We start from the raw sequence: 11,570 nt of genomic DNA, 5'->3' as shown, positions 1-11,570 counted from the left end.
TGTCTCTTCCCAACGTAAAGGTATGTTTAATAAGTTTTTAACGCAAACTATTTAGCTTTATGTCATTTAGACAACGATGTTAAATAATAAGTTTTTTTTCTCACTATTACTGTATAATTTGTAAAGCAGATGATTAATTATCAAATAACTAGAGAGAAAAATGTAAGAAAATATATTTCTATAAAAGTGGTGCTTATATGAAATGGAAAATAAATTGGTTATAAATATATTTTACTAGTGCAAAATAGGCCTTTAACGTCAATTCAACAAACAATCAAGAAAAAAATGACCAGTGATATTTTCGAAATAAAATGTCAAAAATGACGTCTATCCACTTGAACCCGACATCAATCACCAAAATGATGACGTCAATGGACGTATGTGTTTGTAGCCTCGACATCAAATTGACGTCTGATAAGCACAACCTCGACTTTAATTTTGTTTTTACCTATAACAATGTGAGACTCATTCCAGTGCACTGTTCTTTCGTGGTCCTCTTCCCTGCCACTGCAGTGACAACAACGACCTTGTGCGGTGAGCTTGGTTCTTTTAAACTCAAATGTTTGTTGATTTCTTGCTTCACCATCGTTCTTGTGTTTTGAACTGATTGTTTTATGTATTTTTCATATTGCTTTAGGCTCCAACACTCCCTTTGTAGCAACGACGGTGACGAACCTTGCAAGCACCGGTGACAACGATAATCAACTAAGGTGTTCATTGAACTCAAATGCATGGTTTGTGGATGTTTTTGAACAAAAATTCTATGTTTTGAAGGCTAGTTTGTGGCGGTGCGACATCTCCTGTGGGCACCTTTCCGGTGGCAATATGATTTTGAGTTGTTATTTAGCTTATCTCCTTTTGAGTTTTAGTTGAGCTATCATCCATATATTGGTATTTCGATATATGTATAACTCAAGGTGAAAGATATTGTACTTTTATACAAAGATTATATTCATTCATTTTTAAAGTTTGAAGACTAAAATGTATAAAAATTTTAGACAGTAACGAATTTTAATTTTGCGTTAAATTTCATAGACTAAAAACATATTTAATATTTTATCTTGGCACCCCCTAAATTTCATCTGAAGATCCGCCACTGTCCACACTCTCCCCAAATTCATCTCTTTCAAAGGAACACAACCTTAGACTTACATCTCAAAACCATATCAATTATGTTAAAAATGTTTAAAAAAATATATAAGTACATGTAAAAACTAAACAAAAATCATGCAAAAACAAACAATTTCGAAAAAGCAAATCAACCAAATATTTTTAAAGAAAACTAAAACTAATAGCAAGAGGCAAAACATAAACCAAGTTTTTCTTTTATCACCAAAAGCATAAAACCTAGTAAAATTGTGTCTATTAATTAACATTCGCAAAACTAAATAAATTATCCACATATCGAATGTTTTCTCTATAAATGTGTTTAAAAGTAATATTTTTAATACATCTCAACCATATATCCCTTCGAATTCAATCAACAAACAATTTATTAATATAACATTTATGAATCAAATTTGTAGACTTATAAAAATGACATTTAATTTTATTAAAATTATTATTATATATTGAGTTTAAAAATATTTACGATATATAAGACGTTCGCTTTAGCACTTCCTTGCTTAAATTTCAGATTTCTTTAGTGGATTAATAATTTTTGCGCAAGTTATTTGTAATCGGTAAGAGGTCCACTTGATCTAAAATTCCACATAGAAAAATCAAACAAAATATTTTAGTTTTATATTTTTGATTTGGTAAACGATGAAAACATCACATTCCATTCATTCAACATCAAGTAATGAGCTTCAACAAAATTTCTTCGATTTTTGTTGTCCTTATTTCAATTTCACTTTTTTTAAATTAAATATTTACGTATGATTAACTCCAATCAAATCAACTATTGTTTGTTGAATTAATTTGAGTTAAGCTTTTCGTTTTTAAATAACACAAACTTCATGCAATCTAACCCAATCAAATTATTGGATTGAGTTATGAATTTAACTGAATTCAAAGCAACTCGAGTAGAATTAGTGTTAGTTAAAAGTCATTAAAAGTTGAAGTAATTTTGAGATATGTTTTGTGGTAATTAATTAACTAGTTGCTGGATATTTTAGAGACCGACAAGGCAATTAAACAAATGTGGCCCTAAACTCTTTGTAATTAATTGAGACCAACTTTTTATTTACCTTTCCAAGCAAAGATAAGAATTCATTGGTGGGTGATGGTTCATTAAGTTCGACACAGACATTTTGTGGGGACAATTTTGTTGTTCATATGTTTCTACAAATACGATTTTTCGTTTACATATTTCTGTGGCACATGCTAAGTCCTTAGTGGTGTCTGTACATGTATAGTGCATAACACGAGCATCATTAGTGGTTCTATAAGCATGCCTTCAGATATTAATTACAATATTTCTACATCATCAAATGCCTAATTAATCAATTTAATTTCAACCCCATCTCAAATCACTCCTATTCTTTCTCTTAATATATTCCTTTTTAATACATAATCTTCTATTTTAATTCAAATAAATTTAATATCTATAACTTAATATAACAATTATAATTGTTGGTTACGAATATAAAAAAGTATAACACATTTTAATTAAATAAAAAAAATTACATATAAAATGCATTCTCAATTTTTGTCTTTTCGTAGATACACTCGATCTTAATTAATCATCTATCTCATTTGTCTACTCTTCATTTCTAATATTTATGTAATTTTTCTTTTTTAAAAAAGACATGAACTTTTCATTATTTGATAATTACATAATATCGAAAATGTAATTTATACACTTAAATACACATACTTATTATGAAATTTAATTTTAATATAACTCATGTATGAAAACTATTTTCATAATAACTTTAATTATATGATAACGACCTTTCAGTTTGTATACTACGGTAGGTACATAAACTAGTTTGTTCCTGTGTTCTTTTGGATTATTACACCATTGAGAGTGAGAACACACATGGTTAATGCTTCCTATTAGTTTCTAATTATATCATTTTATCTTCTAACTCTTGTTTCCAACCACACAATAAAAAAAAAAGGGAAAAGGAACATTGACTTAAAACTACGAATTTAGAAAAAAAAAAGAGTAAATGAGAAAAAGAAAAGTAGTAAATAGCAAAGGGTATAAACTATGCTGCTAAGGTTCGAATACCAAGGGCCAGATTTCGATCATGATCTACCCTTTTCTTACTACTTGCTTTTTTAAGTCTTCCATAGTATATGTACAAATATAAATATATATATATATATATATATATATATATTTAGATTCTCTTATTTATAGAATTTCATGAATTGGTTGTGTGAATTAAACTATTGTACGAGGGGGTTTGGTTCATAAATTATTTATACGGTCACTATTATGTGGATATATATATATATATATGTAGGTATTAATTATTATGTAAAAGGAAAGGAAAAAAGAAAAATAAAAATTGTGGAGGATATAAGATGCAGTGAGGTATAGCTAACACAATGGCGTGAGAGTAGAAGAAAAGAAGAAAATTACGCGCGAGCTATCTATATATATTATTGTTGATAAATAAAGTAATTAGGCAGACTAATTAATTGTCGATATTATTATTAGAAACTATAAAACGGACCACACTTTATGATTAAATTAATCTCACATCACTCATCACTCATCCACCAGCTGTCTTTTCTTGGAAATAAATAATATCTTGAATAAATATTTATATAACGAAAATAGAGATGAAGAAAATGCAGAGAATGGAATACTGAGAAAGAACAGCAGAAACTCTCCAAAGTTGGAACCCAATCCAATCCCCTTTGAAAGCAAAAGGGTGGCTAGCTTTTGCTCCCCATGCCCCGCGATGATGGACACTTTGTCTAGTTAGACAGCACCCTTTTATCTACCACCCTAACTAGCTTCTTCATTTTCCCTCCCTCGTGTCACAAACCAAACCTTGTAGCAACCTCTTCCTTTGTCAATCATTAACATCCAATGGTACGGCAACAATGAAAATTGTTCGGTTTAATTTCATCTTTTCGCACCCGAGATAATAGATACATACATCTACATATATACCACTTTTCATGCCATCTTTCGTTTTTACTTTACTTTATATCATATTCTCGTTTTTCTCCCTTTCTTATAAGATCTTCTGTCACTCTTTTCTATCTCTCTTCTCTTCTCTTCTCTTCTCTTCAACAACCCCCTCCTTCTAAAGGTTCTCTCTTTCTTCCCGGTGTTCCTATATTTCAAGTTTTCGCGTTTCCTTTTCATCTGGGTGCTTTTTTTTTTGGCAATTTAGCGGCTTCATTAACTGAAATAACTGTCTTCTGGTGTGTTTTTTAGGATCTGTCACTAAGGAACTAGTATAGCATCGAATTAAGGAGTTCAGATCGAGAAACACAGACAAGTTGAAAAGAAAAAGGTTTGATACTGTGATTGTTTGATTTGTTTTGTTGGCTTGACCCGGTATTTTGCATAGACTTTTGAGAAAGAAAGAGTAACTGTATATGTTGTTATGTGTGCATCATCATTGTGGCAGGTTTTTGTCGTGCGGTCACGAGAAACGGAATTTTTTGTGTGACAGACATGGCGACGTACTTTCATGGTAGCGCTTCGGAAATCCCTTCCTCCGCTGAAGGGTTGCAGACACTTTACCTTATGAATCCAAACTACGTACCGTACTCTGACGCGGCGCAACACCCAGCGCAAAACATGCTCCTCGTCAATCCCAATAACGCTAGTAACACTAGCCCCACTTCCGCCAACGCGCTCAACTTGGGTAACTTCACCCACGCGCCTCCACCGCCATCTCCCAACAACCACCGTGACCACCACCACCACCACCTGATTGGGCTTACCATTCCCTCTTCAAACATCATCGGATCGAATACCGCCGCCGGAGATCACGCTCGCCCATCGTTCCTTGGACAGCATGAATTCTCCGGCTTTCACGGCGGTGCTGCCGCGGCGGCAACAACAGCGTCAACTTCTCGTTCTAACTATAACCTATGGGGTTCCATATTCGATCAATCTGCTTCGAATATGGTGACAACAACAAACACGCCATCTGAAAATATAGGGTGTGTTGCTTCTGCTGTCAATCCATCGACCCAGATTGGTTTCCACAGGCCGAATCATTTGTCGCTAACCCTTTCTTCGCAGCAAACACCTTACAGGTCTTTATCCGGGGACGTTCATGCTATATCTCCGGCGAGCCTCGGCGGCGAGGATATGAGGGGTTTGCAGAGCGGGGTTTCTAACATGCACAGTGTTGTTTTGGGTTCCAAGTATTTGAAATCAACACAGGAGCTTCTTGACGAAGTTGTGAATGTGGGGAGGGGAATCTCGAAAGGGGAGGAATCTATGGAAGGGGCTAAGAAAGAGAAGATGAAGGGGAATATTGAATCAACTTCTGGGGTTGGTGATGGTTCGAGCTGTGGAGGGGAGAACAATGACGGAGGGAAACAAGGAGGTGAACTCGGCACGGCACAGAGACAAGAGCTTCAGATGAAGAAATCGAAGCTTGTGAGCATGCTCGATGAGGTATATCGTATGTTTGTTTAAATCAATAAAAATGCATGCACGTAGTAATGATTAACTTTCCACTTAATGATGCTTGGGGATTTGGTATTGATTTCCAAGAATTTATGATTCGTGACTCTACAAATGCATTGGTTTGATCTTGCGGAAAGTACTACTGTACTTGAGTGTGTTATCGCTTCCTTGCGGTGCGGGGTGGGTTATGTTATGTTACGTTATGTCACACTTGCTCATCAGTCCAACAGCATGGTTGATTCAGTACTTGAATAAAATTTGTATGATTCAGCTTTTGACTGTGGGACTGAGGAAATAATAAAGAATGTGACAGTGCAAGAGGGACTGTGAAATTGACAGGATTGTCACTCATTATTTGATCTTAGGGAAAGGGAAACTGGTAAGAAAAAAGTCACATTCCGTCTGATGAATGTCAGAGAATAATTTCAGTTTGGGCCCATTTGGGTCTGTTCCCAGTTTATATCTGAAACTCCGAACCCATTATTGATCACTTCCACTGTTTACATAATAATATTTCTTTCATTTTACACATTTTTTTAATCATACAAATTTTTGCCCTTAAAAATTGCATGAACACAACAAAAGGGTAAAAAGTAAAAGTAAAAAAAATGCACACATGCATTGGGACAAATCAAGAAACTATAGCTATTACTATGATTAACAAGTTTTTTTTTTTTCTTTTGCTACGAATTGTTTAGGTGGAGCAAAGGTACCGACAGTATCACCACCAAATGCAAATTGTGGTAACATCATTTGAACAGGCTGCGGGTGTTGGAGCGGCTAAGTCCTACACAGCCCTTGCGTTAAGGACAATATCAAAACAATTTCGGTGTCTGAAAGATGCTATCTCTTCGCAAATCAAGACAGCGAGCAAGACCTTGGGTGAAGATGATTGCTTGGGAGTTAAGGTAGAAGGTTCAAGGCTTAGGTATGTGGATCATCAACTGAGACAACAACGTGCGTTGCAGCAGCTAGGAATGATCCAACACAATGCTTGGAGACCCCAAAGAGGCTTGCCTGAACGTGCTGTTTCTGTTCTTCGTGCTTGGCTTTTTGAGCATTTCCTGCACCCGTAAGTATTTCCTATCCAACATCATACGAACTAGTTCCAAGTTCTCATGTTTTACTTTATTAAAACTTTATTTTATTTTCTATACATATCAAATTTAAAGAGTATTTTAATACTTTAGTTTCATGTTACTTCTGTTTTTTCTTACTCAATTTTGCATTCGTGACTTGCAGCTATCCTAAGGACTCCGACAAGGTTATGCTGGCAAAACAAACAGGACTTACTCGAAGCCAGGTAGATATACATATATATGAAGTAATCAAAAAAAAAAAACGTGATACCATCAATCACTTTCTATTTTCTCTTTACTTTTTTAGCTACTGTATTCACTGTTTCTACATCCATTCAATAGTTTTGTTCTTTCCTTTCTTACCAAACGGATCCATGAGGATGAGATGAGTTCATATGAGTTTATAATAACGCAGGTGTCTAACTGGTTTATAAATGCTCGAGTTCGGCTATGGAAGCCAATGGTTGAAGAAATGTACTTGGAAGAGGTGAAGCAAGAACCTAACAATGGCTCACAAGACAATAACACGAATAGATCAAAAGAAAACAACAAGGAGTTATGGTCAGAAGCTAATGCTGCTACCCAAGAATCCGGTGGCGTGAGACTTAATCAGATTAACGTTCTCCAATCAAAGGCAGAAAGTTTCAACAATAACAACCAAACCACTTCCCCAACAGAGATCTCGAATTCTAATTCACTCTCAACATCTCCAATGGGAGGAGGAGGTGGAGGAGGAGGGTCTCTTCAATCTGGTTTCCATCTTGGGGACATGCAAAGTCCAAACAAACCAAGAAGCACTTCTGAAATGCAAAACTCTCCGGGTAGCATCCTTTCAGTGGACATGGAAATGAAGCCTCATGGAGAGACAAACACCAGAGAAGGAACCAACACAAAGTTTGGCATCGAAAACCATGGAGGGGGTTTTGGAGCATTTCCCATGGAAGACATTGGAAGGTTCCATCATGTGACTGAACAACTGGCTCCAAGGTTTCATGGAAACGGAGTTTCTCTCACTCTTGGACTTCCACACAGTGAGAATCTTACTCTCTCAGGAACTCAACATGGATTCCTCTCACCGAACATGCACTTGGGAATGAGAACAACCAACGAAAATGAGTTTTGTGGTACCATCAACACCCCAACTTCTTCTCATTCAGCCACCAGTTACGACAACATCGACATCCAAAACAGAAAGAGGTTCGCCGCGCAGTTGTTGCGGGATTTCGTGGCCTGAGAATTCATATTCTTAACTCGCTAGCTAGTATATATAATGAGATACCCCACAAAGGATATGAAGAATTTTCTTTTTCTGATGTTGCAATCCACACACCACAATGCAGTTCAGAGTGTTTTCTCACGACACACTAACTTAGCAGAAGAAAAGAAAGTTAGCAAGGAAAAAGAAAGAACAAAAGAAATGGAGAAGCATATATGAATGTTTGTTCAAACCCGAACACTGCTTCGTTAAGTCACGTGCATGTCCTAGCATGGGAGGGAAATAAATTGCTCCAATGTATAAAAGTGGAAACTGCTCTAAGATTATATATATGAACTTGCAGGGGTTCAGTTTTACATGCATGTTCTGATATGAAATAGTTTAATTGAATTATTCAAGTTGAGTTGGGGAAGGTATATTGTTGTATATGGTATTGGAAAGTAGCTAGGTTCATACAAGGAATTTGATGATTTGTTTGGATAGGTTATATGAATATATATATTGGATTTTGTGTATGCTTTTGGAAATGAATTATTTCTGCATGTAGTTTCTGTTTCATGCGTAAATGTATCTGCATTTGTGGTTACTATGTGATAACTAGGTACCATGCATTACATAAATTTTGTGGATGTATATGCATAGATTAGGATCAATTATTATGGTGCTTGATTTTGATAACATGTTATAGTGTATTTATGTATAAATAAACGTTTAGATGGGATTTTTATTATTTATCAAACTAGTGATTTTTTAGTGAAATTTTTCTATATAGATCATTTAAAACGAAATACATAAATGAAAAAAAAAGTTAATAATGTGAAATCAAGATTTCAAAAAATGAAGAAACACTACTTTATACCCCACAAGTTCTCTTCTATTTTTTTTTTCTTTACATTTCATACAAATCACTTCTTGTTTCAATCTTTTTTGTATAAACATATTTTTATATCAAATTGATTTGAAAAATTTGATTAATGAAGCTTTTAAACTCTTATGTTTTTTATTATTTCATATATAATCATATTTTATTTTATTTTGAGATTTTTTTTAGTAATTTGATTAGTGAATTAATTTTTTTTCTCTTAATTATATATATATATATATATATATATATATATATATATATATTTGTATTTTTTGGAATAATTTAATTATTAAAATTATATATGTAAATTTTATTCATTAAAAATATATATCTCAATATTTTAAAAAGTATAACAATATTTTAATATTTAAATTTCAATTAATTAATGAAATTATGAAAAATATTTAAAAAAAATGTTTACCCAGAAAGAATACATCTAAAAAAATTAAAAAATAAAATAAAATGGAATTCATACAGTTAAAGTAGGACTCTCTTAAAAATAAACAGAAAATGTGAAGTTGTGTATTCAAAATTTGTTGTCCATGCAATTTTCGGAAGCGTTTTTACCATGCATTCGTAAGAAATAAGATAAAAATTACATGAAAACACCATTGATAAAAACACATGACTTTTCTTACTTAAACCACTGAAATTTTTTTACTCATGAGAGTAAGCAAATACATACATAAAGTAATCTAAATAATTGTGATAAATTTAAATTAAAGAAAAATGTATTTTAAACTATTCAACTATATAAATTTAGATTTGTCATCATTTTTTTTGTTAAAAAATATTGTTATAAAATGAAATAATTTTATGTTGGATAAATTAAATAAATAATTTTTGTTTTACTTTTATTCGTGCTTTATTTTATGTACACGACTTTTTAGTTGGTACTATCTACATCAAATTGTTAACCGATGTAATAGCTTCTGGATAGTCCAGTAATACGTGATGCTTGTAGTAGTGATTTTTTTATTTGGTGGTTTGATTTTGGTTTTAAATATCATGAAAGTAAAATAATACAAATTTTTGTATTTACATATTTTTACAAACAAACACTACAAAAATATCAATGTATTTATACAAACAAATGCCGAAAACAAAACAAAAGAGACTTTGATAAAATTCATGACGGAGTTTTCCAAATAGTGATAGTCCCAAATGGAAAATGAAAGATTATCAAACAAATCTCAACGGTGTAAAAATGAACCTGTAAACCCTTACTATTTCATCACCAGTGATCATATTTTAATTACACGAACATTTTCGTTGTTTTTACATAATGAAAAATGAGGAAGAAATTTGTTCAGATACATGAAAAAGTCTTTATATCAAAATTTTTTTGTCTGACGTAAAATAAATTATTTTACATCGAACACTTTAAAGTATAACATAAATTACTTGTCCACGTCGGACAATAGAATATTTGAAATTAATTACTTCAACTTTCTTATAAAAATGTCACCACATTTTTTTTATGTGACTTCCTCAGTGTTAATCATAAATTAGGTAACATAAGTGTTCATTTTTGTGTTAGTATAACGATTATAACAATACAGGATTCAACCATTCGTGTGTTCAATCCACAATCATTGCACCATTTGTGGGATTTTTCTAGAAAAAATGCCAGGGATATTCAAAACCAATTAATATTCCATATAACAAAATTAATAGATTGCTTTCAACTCAAAATATTACCTTAAAAGAATGAATATGTGATATTTTTTTTCCTTATACGTTGTTCTTTAGGTTCATTACCAACCAAATTTATTAAAATTCTAATCACTTTCTTGTAAATATTTTAAACTCATATTTTTTTTATAATTCGATCAATAAATATCAATTTATCTAATAAATTAAGATAATGTTGGAAGGAGAAAAGTCCAAAAAAAAAGGTAATAAATGATTTGCTTTGCGTTAAATGGAATTATTGTAACGCCCCATTTAATTTAAAGCGCAAAATTAAAGGAAACCGGGCACACCACTATGCCAAGGGAACACCAAATAAAAAAAAAAAATCTGACAAAAGAGAAAAGGGTAGCAAGGCTTTACATGGGCCGTAGCCCTAACGAAGAACATGAAGGAAAGAAATATAAAATCCAACTCCGATGGCTAAGCAGCGGAATCGCCATTTTCTTGTTGACCGCGGGAACCTCGCTCATCTGCTCCCATCAATTAAATTGATGATCATCACATACAATACAACCATACAACAAAACGGGTAAGCTAGAGCCAATAACATATTCATCATACAGTCAATTATATTTTCACCATCCCATACTTATGCAACAACCAAGCATGTCATGACTCTTCATTCAATACACTACGACTCGACTCGACTCGTCCGGATACGTATAACCTGGTCGGATTCAGCAGATGCTTGCACTTGTGGTGGATACCTCTGCTCACCCCCGAGCTATGTGTTACAAGTGTTACGATGGATCAATTTTCCCTCACCACAAGGTTAGCCCTTATGAATTTCAGGCCTCCTACTACTCTCACTACAGGAGTCAGTCCGCTCTAGGTGAGACTAACTGACCCCTTAGAGTATCAGGATGCAACCTTAACTTGAATCCTTACCTAGTTATACAAATGGGGCACCACCATGGACACCCACTACCAGGGGCCATGGGATTACGTTCCGACCACTGAAGCGCAACCCCGAAGATCTCACCTAGAGACCCCAAGGAATTTACACGCTGACACAGACCAACATTCATAAATCAGAAATAAAAGAACATTAAATCATATTTACAATTCCATACCAACCCCTGAGATTAATTCCTCATACGTATCACATTTCGAATCCATACCTCTGATCATCACCACCCCATGAGTCTAGGGCCTCGT

At 33.5% G+C, this 11,570-nt stretch overlaps 1 protein-coding gene across 2 annotated transcripts; it reads left to right on the top strand.

Moving 5' to 3' along the window:
• Positions 1 to 3,747: 3,747 nt before the first annotated feature.
• On the top strand, positions 3,748 to 8,367 carry LOC114169766 (BEL1-like homeodomain protein 1). Of its 2 annotated transcripts, none has more exons than XM_028055064.2 (6): positions 3,748 to 3,994; positions 4,346 to 4,424; positions 4,542 to 5,545; positions 6,256 to 6,629; positions 6,800 to 6,860; positions 7,052 to 8,367. In XM_028055064.2, exons 3-6 carry the CDS (start codon positions 4,589 to 4,591, stop codon positions 7,868 to 7,870), a joined length of 2,211 nt encoding a protein of 736 aa, XP_027910865.2. In that variant the 5' UTR covers positions 3,748 to 3,994; positions 4,346 to 4,424; positions 4,542 to 4,588; the 3' UTR covers positions 7,871 to 8,367. The 2 variants fall into 2 exon arrangements, with proteins under 2 accessions (XP_027910865.2, XP_027910864.2); XM_028055063.2 differs by lacking the exon at positions 3,748 to 3,994 and adding an exon at positions 4,003 to 4,217.
• The last annotated feature ends 3,203 nt before the right edge of the window (positions 8,368 to 11,570 follow it).

This window comes from Vigna unguiculata, chromosome 11 (genome assembly GCF_037176805.1).
Source record: "Vigna unguiculata cultivar grain cowpea cultivar isolate G323 ecotype 2 chromosome 11, ASM3717680v1, whole genome shotgun sequence".
NCBI lineage: Eukaryota > Viridiplantae > Streptophyta > Magnoliopsida > Fabales > Fabaceae > Vigna > Vigna unguiculata.
This window is presented reverse-complemented; position numbering and strand designations above follow the sequence as displayed.